We start from the raw sequence: 21,723 nt of genomic DNA, 5'->3' as shown, positions 1-21,723 counted from the left end.
ACCTTCTGTGCAGTTGTAACATTGTATTCTGCACTCTGTTCTGCTGCCCTGAGGCAGTTTGTATGTTATGATCTGCCTGTACAGCATTCAAAACGATACTTTCCACTGCATCTTTGTACATGAGAACAATAAATCAAACTCAAACTCCAATGTAATCATATCCTTCCTATAGTCTGGTGACCAGAACTGCAGACAGACTCCAGCTGTAGCCTAACCAAAGTCCATCTCCAGCGTGAACTCCCTTTTCTTATTCTCTACGTCACAACTGAAAAATGCAAGCAAGTCCGACGCCTTCTTAACTACCTTAAAACTGTCCTGCCAGCTTCAGGGATCTGTGAACAAACATCCCAAGATCCCTCTGTTACTCTGAGCTTCCTAATGTCTTTCCATTCATTGAATAAGCCTTTGTCTTGTTCCTTCTTCCAAAGTGCAACACCTCATATTTATCAGGGTTAAATTCCACATATCATTGATCTGTCCATCTGATCAATCTGTTTACATCCTCTTGTAACCTAACACCTTTCTATTCAGTGTCAATCATCCAGCCCAATCTATGTGTCATCTCCAAACCTACTTATCATCCCTCCCAAATTCTCATCTACATAATTTATGAATATTAATATTGCACTATTTGTTCGGGGTTTTAATGGTGTATTAATGTTATATTGCTATACTCAGTATTATGTAGGTGTGCTCAGTCAGAATTACACAGATGTGCTTAGTGTTATAAAGCTGCAAGGATTGAAACTGACATGCTGAATCGTTTTTTAGAAAAGTTAAAAACTATTTGGCTGTAAAAACTGCTAGCAGGAATTTCTGGCTAAAAAAGCTTAACATTGAATTCTGGTGGTTGTATTTTGGATTAAGATATAAATGTAGTTACAAGATTTTGATAAGTAGAAATCAACATAGAAAAATTGGTAAGGAATAATAAAATGTTGGATCTTCAAAACAAAGTCACATATAGCATTATCTCAAATATACAAGTCCTTTTACTTTCAGTTTTCTTTTACTGGAGATCAAACAGTCTTATATGAATATTACAGTTCTCTGAGATATCTGTGCTTCACTAATCCTGGCCTCTTGAGTGTTTCCGATTTCAAATGCTCCACCGTTGATGGCCATGATTGCAGTTGCCTAGTCCCTAAGCTCTAGAATTCCCTCCCTGCACCTAAATATTTTACTGTTATATCTTTATCTGTCCCAGAGTTGTTTTTTTGATTTTAATGGTCCTGATGAAAGACCTTGGGACATACATTGCACTGATCAGATGATGTAGACATAAGTTGTTGCTGTTAAAAATGTGATCCTAAATATCTTCAGTTGTTCATGATTCTAGCTAACAATAAATTCACATTCTATGGCTGTAACTGACCTCCTTTCTTTCTTACTTCAGTTAGGACCAACTGCCTGTTGTCCAGTTGAAAATAGGTTGGCTTTAATTTTAGTTGGGAGCATTTTTGTAATGGCTGGGAATGGGAAAGCCCATCTGTATGTAGCTTGGGCCATTTTAACTCCAAGGGTCTCAATTCATAATAATCCAGATCACTCTCAAAAACAAGATTGATGTCAGGGCCAGTGAGAAATTACAGAAATCGAACAGGACACATTAGGATATTGGAGGCATAAATTAGCAGTCTTTGATAAAGTCGACGGTGGGTAAGATTTTAACAGCTGATAGCAGTGCCAAGTTGAAAAGACAGGTCTGGGCTGGTAAGATCCGAGAACTCTTGTGAGATCACAGAAGAGCACTCCTGAACATGTAGTTATTGTAGTTCAGAAAAAATGTTGCATATGATAAACATGGAAAGAAAGGAAGTAGTATTGGGATTATCATCCTCGAAAATAGATTAAAAAAATAATATAACCTTGAAACTGTATAAGTCACCAAAGCAAGATGAAAAGTACCCCAGGTATCAGACAGGAAATAGCAAAAAGACTGACTCATTTTCCAATCCTCAGTGGTGTGGTGCTAGAGTACTGCTAATGTCTGTTTTAAAAGGGAGCAAGGGGTAGATTGAATAATTACTGGCCGGTTAATTTAACTTCCATTGTGGGAAAATTATCAGAATCAATTATAAAAGCAAGGATTAACTGTCACTTAGATTGCTAACTGTCCTTAACTAATATAGTTAAAACAAGTAAAAGCTCATGGGATCCAGAAGAATATAATGAGCAGGATACAAAATTGGGTTAGTAGCAGGAAAACAAAGGTTAATTGCAACTTTTGTAACTGCAAGGCTGTTTCCAGTGGGGTTTTGCAGGACTCAGTATTAGTAGTACATATTCATGATTTGAATTTAAATGTAAGGGATATGAACCCGACATTTGCAGGTGACACGAAAAATTGGCTGTGTGATTGTTATAGAAGAGGATAGCTGTACACTGCATGATGATATCAATGTACAGGTCATATGGGCAGAAAAGTAGCAAATGGAATTCAACCTGGAGAAGTGTGAAGTTATGAATTTGGGGAGGTCAAACAATGCAAAGGAATATGCAAATAATAGAATATTAGATAAAGTTAGGGATCTTGGAGTGAATGCTCACAGAACCCTGAAGGTTAGGTTGATAAGATAGCAAAGAAATCATATGGAATCCTTATCTTTATTAGTCAAGGTATCCAAAATATGAATAGGGAGGTTACACTGGAACTGTATAAATCATTAGTTAGGCCACAACTGGATGACAGTGTGCAAGTCTGGTCCCCTCATTATAGAAATGATATAATTATGCTACAGAGTAGGTACAGAAGGATGTTGGTAGAACTGAGGAAAAAAGGTAGCTTTGAGGAAAGATTGAATCGGCTGGCATTGTTCTCTTTGAAGCAGAGGTTGATGGAGATTCCATTGGAATGTACAAGATTGTGAGGGGTCACAGTAGAGTGGATGGGAAGGGCCTATTTACCTCAGCAATGACCAGGGACACAGATTTAAAAAGATTAGTACCATGGGAAAAGGTCCAGAATCCACTGCCTGAAAAGAAATTGGAAGTAGGGACCCTCAACTCATCTAAAAGGGTGTCTTGGTATGCACAAACACCATAGCCTACAGGACTATGGGCCACAGGCTGACAAGTAGGATTTGTAGGATCGGTCTTGTAAATGGCATAAACATGATGGGTCAGATGGCCTTTTTCTGTTCTGTAAATCTGCTTTGATTTTATGCTTTAATTTATTTAAACTTACCATGTCCTCCTGTTGTTAGTGAACACCCTCTGTTGTGCTTCAGCTGTCAGCATTCGCAGTGGGCTGGCCTCTCTGACTTACCACAAAATAGACATTGCAATGCTAATGACAGCTTGTATTATATGTTAAGATGTTATTTGGTGTAAAAAATATTTGAATTTCATATAAATTATGCCTTTAGAATTATATTTAGAATAATTATGAATGCTTTCCATATTGATAGGAATTTTATTGCAGGTGTTAACAATATTGTTGAAATGGCAAAATATACCTAAGTGTTTCACACTAATTTTTCAGAAAATAATTCCACAAGTTATGCCACGAATTAGAAGTCCTGGGTTCAACACTAACATCTAATGACATTACTACAATGCCTGTTCTTCTCTGGTGTGTCAAGTGCATGTCTTTAGTTCTTACCAGGAGAGTAAGAGACAGTAACCATAGAATGGAAACAGGAAGGAGAAAGTGGACTGCAGATGCTGGAAATCAGAGCAGAAAATGTGTGTTGCTGGAAAAGTGCAGCAGGTCAGGCAGCATCCAAGGAGCAGGAGAATCGACGTTTCGGGCATGAGCCCTTCTTCAGGTGTTTGATGTGCAGACCAAGACACCCTTTTAGATGAGTTGAGGGTCTCTACTTCCAATTTCTTTTCAGGTAGTGGATTCTGGACCTTTTCCCATGGTACTAATCTTTTTAAGTCTGTGTCCCTAGTCATTACTGAGGTAAATAGGCCCTTCCCATGCATTCTACTGTGGCCCTTCACAATGGAAACAGGAAGGCAAGGCTGCAACAGTTTCTACATACCATATCATTACACCTAAAAATTGAATCACTTACTTCACTCCATATCGATCCCGAAACATGATATGGTTTCTAAAAGTGCGATTTACATCGAGGTCTATTTGTTTAATATCAGCTGAAACACTTTGTGCTTGTAATTTCATTTTCTGTAAAATAAAAAATCAAATTCTCTGTTACAGTTGTACATATTTAATTGTGTGAAAGTGTCGCAAGTTATTAAAAATACCTACAATTTTGGCACAACAGTTTCATGTTAGAGTTTGTGCGCATACAAACTCCCTCCTCACCCTCTTGATCAAATCTCATCAACATATCCATCTAATCCTTAATCTCTCATTCGCTTATCTAGGTTCCTCTTAAATGCATCTGTGCTATTTGCCTCAACTACTCCTTATGGTTATTTAGCTCCACATTTGTACCTCCTTTTCTCAAGAAGTTGGTCCTACTGGATTTATTAGTGAACATTTTATAGTTATGACTATATATCAATAATCAAAGTAATGGAAGGTGTCATCTATAATAATAAAAAAAACTCACTCAGCAAAGAGTTCAGCAAAGGTAAGTGTGGGTTCTGCAAGGACCATTCAGATCTCAGATCTCACTCCACATTTCATTTAAACATGGTCAAAAGAGCCTAACTCTATAGATAAGATGAAAGTGATTGCTTTGATTCCAAGGCATCAAGGAGTTTAAATAAAACTGAAATTAGTGAAAAATCAACGGAAAATTTCTCCACTGAGACAGATGATTGTATTTCTTAAAAGTCAGTCATCTTAATCCTAGGACATCGTTGCAGGAGTTCCTCACAGTAATTCCTTTGCTCAACAATCTTCAGCTGCTTCATCGATGAACCACCCTTCCTCAGAAGATCAGAGATGAGGATGTTTACTGATGATGGCATAATATTTAGATGCATTGCAACTCTTCAGATACTAAAACAGTTCATACCCACATGCAGCTGGACCTGGACTACATTCAGGTTTGAACCGATAAATTGTGAGTATCGTTCATGCCGTATAAGTCACATACAATGACCACCTCCAAAAAAGACAAAATGTAATTATCTCCCCTTAAATCCCAAAGCACCATTCTTACTAAACCCTACCGTCAATATCCTATGGTTTATCATTAAGCAAGATACTTAAGTAAAACAGCCATATTAAAAAGTGTGGCTGCAATTTTAGGTCACAGCTAGGAAATCTGTGGTGGGCAATTTACTTCATATACCCTCAAAGATATTTCACAGAGTATCCAAAAGGTTATAGATATGTTAATTGTAGTATTATGTGGGATAATGTGAGGTTGTCTACTCTGGTATGGAGAAAAGAAAAACAAAATGTCATTTGAATGAGAACAGACTGGGCAAAAGGATCTGGGTGTCTTCATGCAGGAATCAAAAAAGTTAGCAAACAATTAGGAAGACAAGTAGAATGTTGGCTTTTTCTCAAGTGGATTGCATTATATAAATAGGTGAGTCTTGCCAGAACTATAGAGAACATTGGTGAAAACACACCATATACAGTTTGTCTCCATTTTTGAGAAGGAATATAATTGTCTTGGAGGAAATTCAGAGAAGATTCACTGGAATGAAGGGATTGTTTTGTGAAGAAAGACTGAACAAGTTGGGCCTATGCTCATTGGAACATATATAGTTTGAGGAAGTTTGCCACAGTAAATGCTGAGAGAATATTACTTTTTGTCAGGGTACCGAGTAGCAGGGGCAATTTCAGAATAAATTGTTTCCTGCTTAAAATGGAGAGGAAAATAAACTTCTTCTCTCAGAGGGTCATCTCTGGAATTCTGTATCTGAGACACCAAATGGAGGCTGGATCAGGAATATACTTTAAAATGGAGTTGGCACAGATTTTTGATCAATGAGAGAGTGTCAAGTGTTACTGAGAACATTTTGGAAGTTTGAGCTGAGGCTATGATCAGATATGATTTTTCTGATTTTAGGGCATATTCAAGAGATCAACTGACTTACTCATATGTAATGTGTTCTAATGTACGCTATCCACTGGACAAAATTCAGGAGTGTGACAGAATACTCCCCACTTGCCTCAGTGAGTGCAGCTTCAACAACTCTTAAGATTCATAGCATCCATAACAAAACCTCCCACTTCTTTACACCCTATTAACTATCTAACGTATTCACTCACTCCTTACAACCCTGTTGCACATTGGCAGAACCTTAAACCATTTGCTGTATAAGGTGCACTATCGTATCTCAAAGCTTCTGGTTCAGAAGTACAGATGTTTCCTGTTGTGCCACAAGTCCTCTTGCATAATTAAGTGGTACCCCACCATGCATTAAATTTGAGCCTATGGGTCCTTCACAGTGCACATTACGTTATTGAAACTATAAAAGGTATGAAAGGCCTTTGGACATTTCAGTAATTGAATTATATGTTCTTCCATAATGCATTATTGTTTGAACCAATATCTTGGATATAATCCTAACTGTGTAGTCCTGGTCCTGTCAGCAAAGCCTGGTATTCAAAAACGACTGAAAGCAATAAAAAGCTAGAAACACCTTGCTGTTTTTTAGTCAACTACTTAATACAAAAATCATTTCTTAAATAATTTACCTCATATTTTCCTTCATTCTCAGATTTCAATTTTTCTAAATCTAATAGCAGTGACCAAATCTGACCCCGCAGCTGTAGGGGAATTCCTTTGTAAATTCTTCGTATCATCTGAAATAAAAACACATGCCAGCATTCTCTTGTTAATCATGTATGTCAATTCTGCACTCATAAAACACAAGATATATATAGTAGCCAATTATGCATATATTTCTATTTGGAAACTTATCTGTCAATGAATGATATATTTTACTGTTATTTTTCTAAAAAGTCATTGTAAATCACTCTTATTCAACAAAATAATTAATCTTACTCATACACAATGTAAAATTTATTCTTTTAGTACCAAAAGATACAACTGATCTTAGAAGAAAATGTACACTTTAATGGATATATAGTCAAGGTTTTTAATTTGGGTCTTGAGAAGAATCACTGGACTCAAAACACTAACTCTGTTTCTCCTTCCACAGATGTTGCCAGACCTGTTGAGTTTCTCCAGAACTTAGTTTTTATTACTCCTCATAACTGAGCCAGAGGGTGAGCTCTGATGGAATGTTCCACCATCACACCATAGAGTTGAATCCGATCTTGACTCTACTAGTGCGCCCAAATTCTCAGAGTTCTGCAGCCCTGACAACTTTTAGCAAAAGGTGCTGCCACTTGTACCTTGAACCCTGTTCACTAAGCCAAGTTCATTGTCCAGAGCTACAAAAACCATTGGTGCCAAATCACATTAGCCCCTCACACTGTAGTGCTGATTTTCATCTTCAGCCATGTGAATTTAGCCATCTTAATGACTTACAATTCAGTGGTGAGCTGCCGGAGGGCTCAGAGCATTAATAAATAGATTACTATTTTTGGAAGTGATGACAATGAGTTGGGATGGCAGGGGAAGAGGAGACAGATAAATAGCAATGCTTACTGCCCATGCAAGAAATGCCAAACAATTCTGCCAAAGCGTATCTTGGTCAATGCTGTAGATTAGTAATTGGTTGTAAATCTTCAAATCCCCAAATAAACAAGCCAGCAAAAAATGATTGACATCTTTTTCAAAGCAGTTAACTTACATCATAGAAAAATGTAATGTAACGAAGTAAAAGCTTATACATAAATCTTAAATTTCTTTCAGCTGGCAAGCAGGAGGCATGAGATGACATTCAATTTTTTAACTAGGAGCCACAATTCTTGTTAAAATCTCAGTTCACTTACCTTCCAAACATATCAAGGTGCTTTAATTAACTCAAAACTGTAGATGTAAAATGACCTAAGTGAATCTCCAAGGCAGATTGAAAGTTTGTTTTACAACAAGTGAAGCTTGAACCTTATCCATTTAATTGAGGGATGAATTTTCCACTGTTAAATCTATACTAGATCACGCAAAGTATCAAAAATAAATTCATAATCCACACATTTGCAAAATAATTGTTCAGGAATAATTGCTCCTGTGTGCTTTTTGCATTCAAGAGATATCAGGAGAAAGGATTGCTGGTTCAGTCACAAATATCTGTTGTTTCCTATAGCAACAGATATATCAACAGTCATTAAAGCAAAATCTACTATGATGTCCCCTGGAAGTAATACTGTAAAGGTAAAATAGGGAAGCACAAATCCCTCAAGAGCAGTATTTCATTCATAGTTGGCATTCACTGTCCTAAACAAACATAAATGACCATAATCAGCACTAATACAATCAACTACAACTCTAATTTATCAACTAGCTAAACAAAGATTAATAATCTAGTTTTTCTGCCATAACTCAAATGTTAAATAGTAGAAAATTTGACTGATATCCAGTGCATTTCTGGTATTGCCTGTTTTTATTCCATCATTCAGTTTATGTTTTTACCTACTAAAATTGTTTGAGCCTTTCATAAATTGAACCCCTTGAATGAATGCAATTACATTATATGTTCCTATGCACAAAAGCTATTGGTTTTTCCAGACAGTTGTCACTGGAAGTGAGTTTTACACGCGCTTTAATAATACTATAAATAGGATATAGCATTAATTTATTTCTGGTTGCTATTCAGAAACATGGAAAGAAGCCAACAAGTGAATGATTTGTGATCTTTGTTTTGTTATTTATATGATTCAGACTCACAGAAAGAGAGATTGTCTGGAAAATTAGGTCAAATATAGACACTTGGATATAAGTACCCAGCTGAAGTTCTTTCAAATCAAAACATTTCCAAGGATAACAGCCTCTTTTTCTGCAAGGTTTCTTTACGAGGAATTATATTTCCCAAGTTTATCCATGAAAAGCATTGCTTACTGACTTTTCTTTATTCTTTTAAGCTTTCAATTTTGCAACAGTTGTATTGAACCATTGAAATCATGTTAAAGACTATGTTTATTACATTTACAGAGCATAACCACATTTCAAATAAAGTTGTCCAGATCCTTTACCTAAGAGTAGCACACTCACTACCCAGAATAGAACTGGATCACATTCCGGAGGATCCTCGGTTTGATCCCCTGTCAGTGGTAATATGGCCATCAGGGATCTACACTTTGTATGCATACAAATACAATGAGCTAAGAGTTTTGCACAAAGAAAGTAAAATCACACACAGTACACTGATTTCCAGTAATGGTAATTTGTAATTATTTGTAATACTATCCCAATGAAATGACTAATCAAGACAGATTCAATGAGATTAACATTTTCTGGTTAAAGCGGTTAGCATTAGAACTACTAAAAGGCATGTTTTAATTACTATCTACCAGTATAAGATTCTATGCAAACAAAACACCTCCCTCAGATCCTGAACTTAGGGAGATAAAAATGTTTATTTTGAAGATATTACGAGACAGTGCTTGTCCACAATCTGTAAGCCCCACAATATGAAAATGGTAGTTGGAAAGCTTCTGACATACCCTCAACAAAGTTCCCCGACTAACATAGCAATAACACAAGTAACATATTAATAAGTAAATTAGATGACGAGTAGAAAGATTGTGATGTTAAACAACCTTTAATGCTGATTTGGTGAGCAAACTGCTACTTTGGACTGTGCAGGTCTAGTAAATACCCCTTCTTAAACACTCCAAGATGAGCGTATTTATTTCCATGAGAGGAACGCTCCCCTAGTGTAATCTAAAGGGTTTCCAGATGAGGTGCTTTTGACTCACTTTTGCCAGTGCACAGTCAGTGAAGGATTGTGTTCAATGTTAATAAAGAACATTGTGAACACTTTGAAATTTCAATGGACTGGTGCTGGATCTTGACAAACAGAGGAAAGTTAGTTCGCCTATTAGGAGAATGTCTTTTTCAGAAATGAAGACTACAGTCCCTATCATGCTTGAATGTGGAATAATTTGGAAACAAAGCTGAGAGGGGAAGCAGTGTCGAGAATGAGAGGTAACATCTCTTATTAGGAGAACTCAGAGCTGGATGTGGGAGAAGTGTTCCCTTGGCGGTAGTGTCTCCTAATAAGAGCGGAGGTGTGACCGTTTCAACAAGGTGAGCAGAGGTGTCTCACTCCATATAACCTGATTTTCATTCTCAAAAAGGGAGGGGATAGCATTGTCAATAACAGTCAAGGTTTCCTTCACTCTAAATTTCTATGATTCAGTCGGAACAACTATATTAACAACATCTTATAGTTTATTGCCTTCAATGCATGAGGTGAGAGTTTCTACACTAATGCAAGAGAGGGGGCATTACTATCTTCTAATTGACTAGAGAAGAATAGGCATATGAAGGTATGAAATGGAATGATGTTTTATGCAAGGAGTATGGAATAAGAAAGTTGGCATGTTTTGCTACAGTTGATGAGCCTTGATCTTAATGAATAGCAGAACAGGAAACAAATTGCTTAATATCCTCCACCTGCACCTAATTCGTATATTCTCTATTGTTGCTCCACAATTTCTCACCTTTCAATATATCTGCTATGTACCATCACATAACCTTGCTGAACAAAATTCTAAAATAAAAGTAATCAACAAACAACAACAACAACAACAACTTTATCCAATAACAATTCTAATAATGCATTCAAACCTATCCACGCTGGTGCATTCCCTCTATGCCTGTCTAATCAAAGTTTTTTCTGATCCTAGTGCTGATATGCAGTACAATTCAGGTAGCTGCAGTATGGATGACAGAAGGCATGGATGATGGTGGTAACAAATGACATTGTAGGCTGACCATGAACAGCTCTAGGTGAAGGTGTGGCTTCAGCCAGCATCCTTTACATAGGCAACAATAGTTTAAACAGTTTACAGAGACGTAACAACAAGGACTTAATGATGAGGCAGCCATAGGACCATGACCACCGTCTTGGGAAAAGATAAGAGGGTTATATTCCATGAAGCCACTAATGCTTATCTGGACTTTACCTCAGCAATCTTATTATTCTTTTGGAGAACAGATCGTAGACTGTCGTGAGAACCTGCATTTCCGTTAGAGCACTAGTATCCACCAACAATCCTTTAACTGCAAGGCATATCCATGAATGGTTTCTGCTTCCAGAAGCTGCTGCTGTGCATGGACCTCGACAGTCTGTGCAACTGAAAGGCAGATTGCAGGTATTGTTGGTATCCACATGACCTCTGCCTCAGGGTCCAGGCAGCACTCAAACAGTGTCAGCTTCCAATGCTGCAATGAAGACCAAGGTACTGACCACTGAATACTGCATTACATTTCATGAAGTCTACAAGTCATTTCATGAAGTTGGTCACCACTTCTAATTGCAAAGGATGGGCTCCAAATGCTGTATGAAATTCATGTCAAATTACAGCCACACCCCCTTATACTGTTTGATGTGCCAAAAGGCTTTGTGGCAAGCTTGCTGCAGTTCTGGCATCTTATTATGCATGCACATCAACGTTGTCCTACATGACACCTCTTTAATGTCCTCCTACGAGGTCTCTGCAGTAGTCGTTCTGGGGATCGGAGTGCCAATGGCTCAGCAAACATTCATTGCCCACTGCTAATAACTCTCAAGAAAGTGGTGGTAAGCTGCCTTTTTGAACTACTGAAGTCCTTGAGGTGTAGGGACAGACACAATACTGATAGAGAGTTCCAAAATGTTGGCCCAGTGAAGGAACAGTGATATACCTCAAGTCAGGACAAGGTGAGACTTGGTGGGGAAATTTGCAGATAGTAGTGCTCCTATGCATTTGTTGACCTTGTCCTTCTTGGTGGTACAGGTCCTAGGTAAGACTTGGTGAGTTCCTCTCGCGCAGCTGTGGCACGGTGGCACAGTGGTTAGCACTGCTGCCTCACAGTGCCAGAGACCCGGGTTCACTTCCCGCCTCAGGCGACTGACTGTTGAGTTTGCACATTCTCCCCGTGTCTGCGTGGGTTTCCTCTGGGTGCTCCGGTTTCCTCCCACAGTCCAAAGATGTGCAGGTCAGGTGAATTGGCCATGCTAAATTGCCCGTAGTGTAGGGGAATGGGTCTGGGTTGGTGCGTTTCTGCAGGTCGGTGTGGACTTGTTGGGCCAAAGGGCCTGCTTCCACACTAAGTAATCTTAAAAAAAGAACTTGAAGATGCTGCACGTTGCTAACATTGTATGCTGATGGTACAGAGAGTGAATTTTGAAAGTGGTTGATGAGTTGCCAATTAGCAGGCAACTTTGCCCTAGGTGTAGTTCAGCTTATCAAATATTGTTAGGGCTGCACCTAAACCAGGCAAGTGGGTGGTATTCCAGCAGACTCTCGAGTTGTACCTTATAATGGTGACTGACACTCAGGAGATAGAAGGAGAGTTACTTGCCACAGAATTCACAGGCCTCTGACCTGCTCTTGTTACAGCAGTGTTTATATAGCTGTCCAGTTTAGCTATGGTCAATGATAACCTTCAGGATGTTGATAATGGGGGAACTAATAGATGCAATGTCACTGAACATTACAAGATGGTTAAATTATCTCTTGTTTTCATATTGTCATTGCCTAGATTTGTGAGCTGCAAATGTTATGTGATACTTACCAGCTAAACCTGGATGTTGTCTAGGTTTTGCTGCATATTGGAAAGGTCTATTCAGTATCTCAGGGGTGGCAAGTGGTGTTGAATATTGTGCAGCAATCAATGAATATCCTTACTTTTGGCCATATGAAAAAGAGGTCATTAATGATGCAGTTGAAGGTGACTGGGCCTCAGACACTACCCGGGAGAAAGTCCTGCCGTGACGTCCTGGAGCTGAGATGATTGACCATCAACAACCGTAATCTTCTTGTCCCAGGTATGACTCCAACCAGTGGAAAGACCTCCAGAGGGGACAGGATTGGAAAGAGGAAAATGAAGTGGGATGGAAAGTAAGTGTCCATGATCACACATTTGCAGTTTGTATTCATGGCATGAAGAGGGTGAGATAGAATTTCAGAAGAGCAGGTGATGCCAGATTCAGTGACCTCAGTAACAGAAGGCCCAACAATGTGGAAAACTGTTCAGAGGATTCAGTTGATCGAAGTATGTATGTTCTTAACAAATCTCTGCTGCTCCCTGCAGTCATGGTCCACTTTGACCTTCACGATCAGGAAGAATACTAGTAGTTAGCAAAGTGTTTGAGTGATAGTTCGAGGTATGTGGAAGTTGCAAAAGATGGGCAGCATTGCTATGTATGTGAGAATGAAGTAGAATACCTGAATATTAGTCATCAGTCTTGGCAACTGACGAGTTAATGATGGTGTCTGTTGCATTGATTGGTAGAGGTGTAGGTGAGGAATGTCATGTTAAGATGACACTGACTTTAATTACTGATATCAAGTTATTGTAATTTTTAATGGTACTGCTGCCAGATCCTTAGGGCCATTCTCCAGGGATTGGTTGCCTTGGTTGACTGTACCCTTTCTTTTCTCAAAGCATGCCTCAATGGACCTTTTGGGCTTCTTCAGTAATCAGGCATCAATTACCCTTTACAACTTCATCACTAATGACACCAGGATTGCACCAGAAAACGTATGATCTCCTCTATTGCTCGTGCTTTTCCTCCAGCAGACAATCCGCAGCAAGTTCTCCAGCATAAGTGCAGATGCCCTTTAAGATGATGGGCTGTCCTTACGAGGCGCATGGAAGCCATGCATTGTGCTAAGCCTCCTGTTGAACAGTCAGTCAGCAGCACTTTCTTCCCAGTGTTGCATGCTAAAACCATTTAGATTATGGAACAGGGAAAAGTTGCCTAATTCTCACTACGACCATGTGCAGGATAATTGCTTATCCCAAACCCCATTTTAACAAATAGCCTTGTCCAATGTTATGTTTTAACTACAACTAAAGCCAGATAAATATAACCTCTAAAGAACAACCACCAAAGCCTAAAATCAGTTTAGAATCTGGTTTATAAGAACAAATAGAACAGCCTTAACAGTGGGAAACTGAAGATTGTGTTACTTTAAATGAATGAAATACTTTCAGCTGGTATCCATTAAGATTTCAAATGCTCCACTTCCAGCAATCCCATTAACACACTACAAAGATTTTATGAAATTAATTCATAACTTGTTCCACTTAGTCAATGGCAAAGAATTAGTGCCATATCACAGTGTACAAGTCAACTTAGCATACAAGATGACCCCATTTATTTACCAGCAAAATGCACACTCACACATTTACTCCATGTAAACATTGACCTCTCATTTTTCAGTCATTTGGTTAATGTTTTGGGATCTATTTGAATTAGGAGTTGGCCTCAAGTGTTTTCAGCTCAGAGATAAATGTCTATGAATAAACTTGCCTTATCAGTCAGCATACATGATCATGCAAGCGACAAGGCTCTGTTGTGAAGAAGATACAGGATAATTTATGAGATGGACACACAGGTAGATATGCAGATGTGACTGATAAGCAGAGATTATTCCTCTTGAATCAACTGGCAGTTCACATTTTATACCATATTTAAGTTGACCCTGTTTATGGAAGGATTTTTCAAAGGTTAACTTATACTTTGTGATCTACGGCAGTCACACTAAGATTGGTTGCTAGAATCCTGTAGAAGCAATGTATGTTTTAATAGTCTGATAGTTAATTTTGGATTAAAAAAAGCAAAGAAACAAATCAATGGTCACACATGAGAGAATAAGCTGTGCTTAAATTAGTCTTTGTATCAATGTGACACATAAATCAGTGTTATAATCTTCAAATCAAAGCTATTTTCACACCACAACCCAACATTCAATGCCATGGGTCTATTTTCAGATCAAATTCTTTCCATTTCTTTCAGTTGATTGCTCTGTCATTCAGACTGTTGATTTTGTATCCTAGCCCATTGAAGTGGTGTGGAACACAAGAGAGTTGACAATGTGATGGGTGCTTCCAGAAGAGTTTATGGCAATTTCCTGCCACTGTGGTATATGGCCAGTGCCAGAACCCTTACTGGAACCACTTAAGGCCTAATAAAAGGCCATTTTCCACCTCAAAAGAACATTTGCAAAGGCTTGCCACTACCCAAGGCAAATGACATGTAGAACCTTTGAGGCCTCCCAATAGATATTTTGGGGATGTGAGGGGGCCCTCCTTAATAGTGTTCCATGGATCCACAACGACACTGCTACATCCAGGTACTAGTGATGTGCCAAAGCACCCAACTTCCTCTCCTAAACCTCAATTTCTGAGGCCTGCCCATCTCCTCACAACCTGGTCTTCATGGATGCTGCTCCATGGTGTTGCAATCTCAGTTTTGGAATTGCTGAGCTGTTAGTCTACAGATTGGACAGTGGACTTCCAGATCATTGGAAAAAATCAGCTCAGATTCTTTAACATTCTTCTTACCTTCATTGTTTGCCTTTTTAATCTCTCCCAAGTTGAACATTCACAAATTGTAAGCTTTTTTGCCATTCATATATACATAGCACATCATTGTATCATGGATATATAAAAGGGAAATCATGCTTGACTTTCAAGGATGAACCTGGTACATTTGATAAGGGGGAGCCGTGTATGTGGGTTACGTGGACTTCTTTTTAAAAATAAGGAATATCCATCTTTTCTCCCCACTGTAATTGTGTGTAACTAATCACCCACTTTCATGTACTGTCAAATACCATCCAAAAAAATAGAATTGCAGGTGATGACCTTCAACTTCTAACAATTTAGTCAAACATAATACTCAAAACAGTATTTTAAAATCAAATTATAATACCTATTTCAACATGGAGCCAAACTTCTTTTTTACCAAATGCATAAAAGAAGAACACTTTTAATCTTGGGTATAGATAGTAAACCAAAGAAATTTCTTCTGAGTCACTTTCAAATATATATATTGAGTAGATTCTTATTAGGGTCTGAGCAACATTGTCTGTGATAAGATATGTAGCAGAAGCAGACAAGTCGTATGAAGAGGCCAATCTTGACATCAAAATCACATTGCCCTATCTATGCTCTTTTTACAACCGGCATGGCAATAATCTCAACAGGGAGCAGTGAGTTTTCAATTGACAGAGATTAACACTTGTAAATTCCTTGTTACAGAGAAACATAAAACATAGGTGAAGTCCAAGCACTGATCCCTGAAATATCCTTCTATTCACTGCCTGCCTCTCGGAAAAAGAAGAATTCCTGCTCATTGATTCCTGTCCGCCAACCAGTTTTCTATCCAGGTCAGTACACTATACTAATCTCATGCACTTTAATTCTACATCCTTAATCCCTTATGTGGGACTTTATCGAAAGTCCATGTAAACCATATTCATTGGCTCCCCCTTATCAAATATACCAGTTACTATTTGGAAATCCAGGAGATTTATCAAGCATGATTTCCCTTTTGTATATCCATGCTATCCAATCCTCTCACTGTTTTCCAAGTTATCTACTATTAAATTTTTTATAATGGACTGTAACAGTTCCCCACTACTGACGTCTATCAGTCCCTGTTTCTCTCCACCTCCTTTTTTAAACAGTTGTGTTCGATTAGCTACTCTCAATTCCATACGTTTCAAGATTCTATTGAATCTTGAGAGATGGCCACCAATGAATCCACTACTTCTAGGGCCAATCAAGAACCTTGGTCTGTAGATTATCAGGCCCTAGGGATTTATTGACCTTTAATCCCATTGATTTCCCCATCAATATTTCTCTACTAATACTGATTTCCTTCTGTTCCTCCCTCATACTAGACTCTGTGATCCCCAGCATTTTTGGCATGTTATTTTTGTCCTCCTTTGTGAAGACAAAACCAAAGCATATATTTATTTGGTCTGCTATTTCTTCGATCCCCATTATAACTTACTGTAAGCGACCTATCTTTGCGTTCTCAAGTCTAATTTTCTTCGTATACCTATCAGTTTGTATGCTCCCAACTCACCTCATTAATATTCAGAATACAGTTTTACCAAACAAACCAGCCGTCAGGAAAACACAACATGGAAACCATGGAAGTATTTGGCAGTTACATCTCTCCACCTCAGATGAATGATTTCCAGCTTGCCCAAGGCCAAACTGCAGAGCAGGACATGATCAAGGAGCAACAGTTGCATGCACACGTCTCTCATGGACACTTGTAGCTGAATTTCACAATGCTGTCATCTCTCCAATTGTTTGGCAATGCACACACAAACATGTCTAGCAAAGCACACTAGCAATCAGCAGTGTATAACTGCATCAGATACAGTTCCTGCACAGGGCTAAGCACCCTGTCCACATGGTTGTCTGCAAGGGCTGCTCCCTTGTGCTCTCAGCATGCATTCATCTGGTGCCTAGCTGCATGCGTGCTGCACATATGCCTAGCATTGTCCTAGTATGTCTTGCAGTGGCACTGTCGCACAACCAGTCAGGTGGTCATGCTGTTTATCAATCCTTCGTCAAGGTGTATGCATCATGTATTACATCAGTGTCAGTCTATACTTGTGGCAGCAGCATTTGCACCACACAGTCTCTGCAGCAAGCAGTGGAACATGTCTGAAAATGTTAGGGGAGACGACCATAGTGAAGACCATGAAGGCATCCGTCAGTCAAGGGGACCTAGCATATTTAATCAAGGGCAGCTTCCCATACAAATGCTAGCCTTCAGACATGTTCAGGGGTCCTGTTAGAATGGGGGTCGTTGTCTCCATATAGATCAGACGTGTGCTGCAGCAGGGAGATGTGTGGCCACCCAGTCAGGTGTCTGGGCCAGGACTGGCAGGTCAGGTCAATCAAGGGGGTGGGCCAAGATTATCTCAATTCTTAGAAATTAAAGAATAAATGGACAGGTAGGCAAATATAGCTGCATGTATATAGCTTTGGTAATAATCTGGAGGAGTGTGAAGGCTGTGAGGTTCACAGAATATGCACCTGGGAAGGGGAGTGTGATGTTGACGGTCTCAGCAATAGCATATTAACACTGAGGAAGACAGCTGCAAGCCTGCCTGCAGTTGTTTCAATGATGAAGCACCTAAATGCATAATATTCAGAAATAGACACGAACATACTCACAATGAGTGACGTAAGTGAGCTGGTGGGAGAGGATAGGGGCTGTAAATGCAAGCGGTAAGTATTCACATGTTGGCAAAACTGACAGGCAGGATATCCAGTCCCTGTCCGTTGACCCTTTGAGTGTTGTCCCTCCCTAGCACTGTCATTGCTGAGGAACTGCCTGATATTCACTCTCCTGTTCACACAGCACGCTGAACGGTAAGCAATGCTGAAAGCATAAGTTGTCAGAGAGAGCTAATGCCATGTATGTGCTTTGCTACTACTGCTCCCACACGATGTAACTGGCACTTGTTGTAGACTCCTAACTACTGCGCTTAAATATTGTCAAAGGAGTGATGTTGCAGGATGTAAAATCAATTCCAGGCTCTAGACAAAGACACAGACTACATGAATGGTGGAAAACAAATGCTTATTAACAAACTATTAAAATTTCTTTCATATGTGGCCTAAACATGCCCTCAGAACAACTTACATCTCCTCTGCATTCCACTGCTCCAGACTGAGTTTCCCTATTCCCAGATGGGGTGAAGTGAGACTGTCCTGCAATGGAGTCAGTTAGCCCAGATCTTTAGTCAGCTGACACCATGAGTGTTTGAGTCTGGATGGACAGACATGCTGAATGTCTTCTTGACAGATGTAATGTCATGTCACTTGTATCAGTTTGAACTTTCAAGGTCAGAGAGAGTGGCAGGCAGCATGGAAGTGAAGGGCTTCCTAAATGGAAACTATTGAGGATCACACATGTGAAGGTTGTTCACTCTACCTCCACCAACTGTATATTCCATTGATGTTCCTGCCTATAAATCCGGTGTTGGTGTGCCCTCCCTCACCGCACCTGATGAAGGACTGTCGCTCCAAGAGCTTGTGATTTCACATAAACCTGTTGGACTATAACCTGGTGTCATGTGATTTTTGTCTTTATCCACACCAGTCCAACACTGGCACCTCCACATCATCATTCCTCTGACTCGGTACCTCCCGGCAACATTTTAATCTCCTTACAAGGTTGGAGTATCAGGACTGGGGTTAAAGATTCCTTTCCCAGTCTTGCCCTGCCTTCAGGCAGGACGACAAATGGGGTGAAAGGATGCAGGCGTCCATGACTCTCCAGCATCCCATGTCTCTCTAGGTTAGCTACCAACCTGTCTGTGGAGGCAGATTAATGGTCACTGGACTGGTTTTATAGTTGCAGCTTTTCACCAATGAGAATCATGACACTGCCGCTCCTTCCTTTGCATTTCAATGGAGTCCCCGATTGCTCAGACCACAGGGTCTTCTCCTGCTCAGGGGCTGAGCAGGTGCCTGGTCTCTGGCAATTCTCCAAGTGCCAGTGGCTTGGGGCATTTCTCCCTCACTCATTTATGAAACAGTTTTATCAGGTGCTCAGCAGCCTGTGATCCTCGCTCATATCATCTGCAAAGCCCAGTGACATACTGGTATCAGAGCTGGTGGAGATCCAGGAGGGAGCCTTGTCAATGCTTCCTCTGAACCCTGGACACTGTCCTCCACAGAGGTTAAGAACGTGTCCTCTTGTGGAGATGGGCAGCTCTCTACCAATGTAGCTGGAATGTTGGTTGCACATAAGGCAAAGAGGAAAGATGTGTCTTGGCCACTGATTGCAAGTGGCACTCGACGCATGACACTGAATGCCTAGTTAATGTCAGTATTTTGATGCAACAAGTGACACTTACTCAATTGTCAGGACATAGATTTCTCTGCGTCCCTGTGGGAGGGGTCTCAGTTCCCTCTTATGAGGGCAAGGTTTTTAACTTTATACTGGGTGAAGACATGAATATTGGTACTTTTGGCATTGCTCTGCTGCAATGGATTGTCTTCTACTGCAGTGATATAAAGTGGGTCAACGAGTAAGATAGAAGTGGATGACACAGCTATTTGTGTTGATTAGTGTTGGGAAACTGTTTAGATGTTTCAAGGGAGGGATGACAATGCTATGGAGATGCAGGGTTAGTGGAGCAGAAAGATGGGCGTCAGCAAAAAGAGCGAATAACAGGTGTTGCAATGCAACAGAGGGGGATGTTAAGGTATAAGCCTTGGAAGGAGGTGGGTGGAATGGCAGAGATGGAGTATGAGGTAGCAGAGAGCAGAGTATGGAACTTACCCTGACAGAACAGAGGTGGTATTTCATCTTGTGCATTGTAGCCTCGTCCTCACCAATTTCAGCACTGAAGATGGTGATCTCCAACCATAACATGGTGTTGCGGCCTCTTCTGCTAGTCCTTTGGGATGAGGACAGCCCTCTTCTGCACCACCCCATAAACTAGAGTATCCAAGTATTTGCAAAGAATTGTGGTGCCAACTTCACTTTATCAGCCATTTCTCCGCAGTTCCCAGCAACTGATACCAGTGCTCCGTCAGGTGTGCAACAGCTTTGACAAATGACATGGATGTGAGGGACACTTGTCTCAGGGTGGATATCTCGAGGATGGCAAGTTGTATGAAGGGGGTCGATACTCACCATTGGGGTGCCAAAGACAATTAATGTGGCGAGTTGGCAAGATATGATGAGATAACTTGTTCAGCCTTATGCAAGAATCACCCCATCAAACTTGATGAGATTTGAGCTTAGACAAAAAAAATTGAAAGATGCAGCCAATATTTTTTTAAAGTTGGTAACATGGCCTTACTGTCTGTATTTAATCTGACTTGGTGTGCATTTTTATATCACATTCAAACTGCAATTTGCACCCACCTACCAAAATGGTGTCGACTCTAATACAGCTCAATAAAAAATCAGAATTTGTACTTTGGTATTCACTGATGTCCTATTTCCACTTAAAGGAAGTAAAACGTTTTAGGGCTCATAGGCTGTTTCATTCATTATGCACCATATTTATATGTGAAGAATTAATATATTGAGAGATGCAATCATGGAAGCAGACTCATTCGCAACATTTAAGGGTTACTCTTGATATACACATTAATCCAAGGAGAACAGAGGGATAGATACTGCATATGGGCAATAAGTAATGGGTATAAATAAGGACTAGGAATCGGCAGAGACTTGGTGGACTAATGGGCCTGTTCCTATGCTGCATTGTATTGTATACATATATTGTTCATCTATTTGTTAATCATACTATACTACAACTAAAGAAGGAAATAAAAACTCTGGTGGAGAATAATTCAGGAAAAAATAATTCAGGAATGATTTTAGCAAATTCCCCTTCAAATCCTGAAAGCAATGAAGTTTCAGTCATTGTAATAGGTCTGCATAATCTAATTGTGCTATCTAACAACTTATCCCTATAAGTAATGTTGCCAACTGCACACATCCTGAAAGATTGCATCACTTCCTTCAGCTGTATGGAATGAGAATATCCAGGCAAAAGTCACTGGACAAAGCCACTGGGAAAATACAAATGGGAATTGGTCCCACTTGTCAACAAACTGCAGGATACATTCAGCTTGATCAGGCATAACAGCAATCTTGGCCTGTGGAAGATGACATTAAGCACTGACAAGAGGTTTAGGCTAATGAACTTTGTAACAGTGGCTTCCACTTCCATAGGTCAGGAACTGTTTAGGGTGTAGGTTTGCTTGCTGAACTGTAGGTTTGCTATTCAGACGTTGCATTACCTGGCTAGGTAACATCATCAGTGACGACTTCCAAGTGAAGCGAAGCTGTTGTCTCCTGCTTTCTATTTATATGTTTGTCCTGGATGGGGTTCCTGGGGTTTGTGGTGATGTCATTTCCTGTTCGTTTTCTGAGGGGTTGATAGATGGTATCTAGATCTATGTGTTTGTTTATGGCGTTGTGGTTGGAGTGCCAGGCCTC

The 21,723-nt window shown here is 39.8% G+C and overlaps 1 protein-coding gene across 4 annotated transcripts in view; it reads right to left on the bottom strand.

The window, feature by feature from the left end:
• LOC140493623 (uncharacterized) overlaps positions 1-21,723 on the bottom strand; it is a 250,415-nt gene that overhangs the window by 111,341 nt on the left and 117,351 nt on the right. For all 4 annotated transcript variants that reach the window (XM_072592260.1, XM_072592261.1, XM_072592258.1 and 1 more), the window contains 2 exons: positions 6,575-6,682; positions 4,023-4,132 (listed from right to left, as the gene is read on the bottom strand). In XM_072592260.1, the coding sequence (XP_072448361.1) occupies positions 4,023-4,132; positions 6,575-6,682 (218 nt within the window). The remainder of the gene's footprint in view (positions 1-4,022; positions 4,133-6,574; positions 6,683-21,723) is intronic.

The sequence above is a fragment of the Chiloscyllium punctatum genome, chromosome 22 (genome assembly GCF_047496795.1).
Source record: "Chiloscyllium punctatum isolate Juve2018m chromosome 22, sChiPun1.3, whole genome shotgun sequence".
Classification (NCBI taxonomy): Eukaryota; Metazoa; Chordata; class Chondrichthyes; order Orectolobiformes; family Hemiscylliidae; genus Chiloscyllium; species Chiloscyllium punctatum.
Note: the sequence above shows the minus strand (reverse complement) of the source record. Positions and strands in the feature narration are given on the sequence as shown.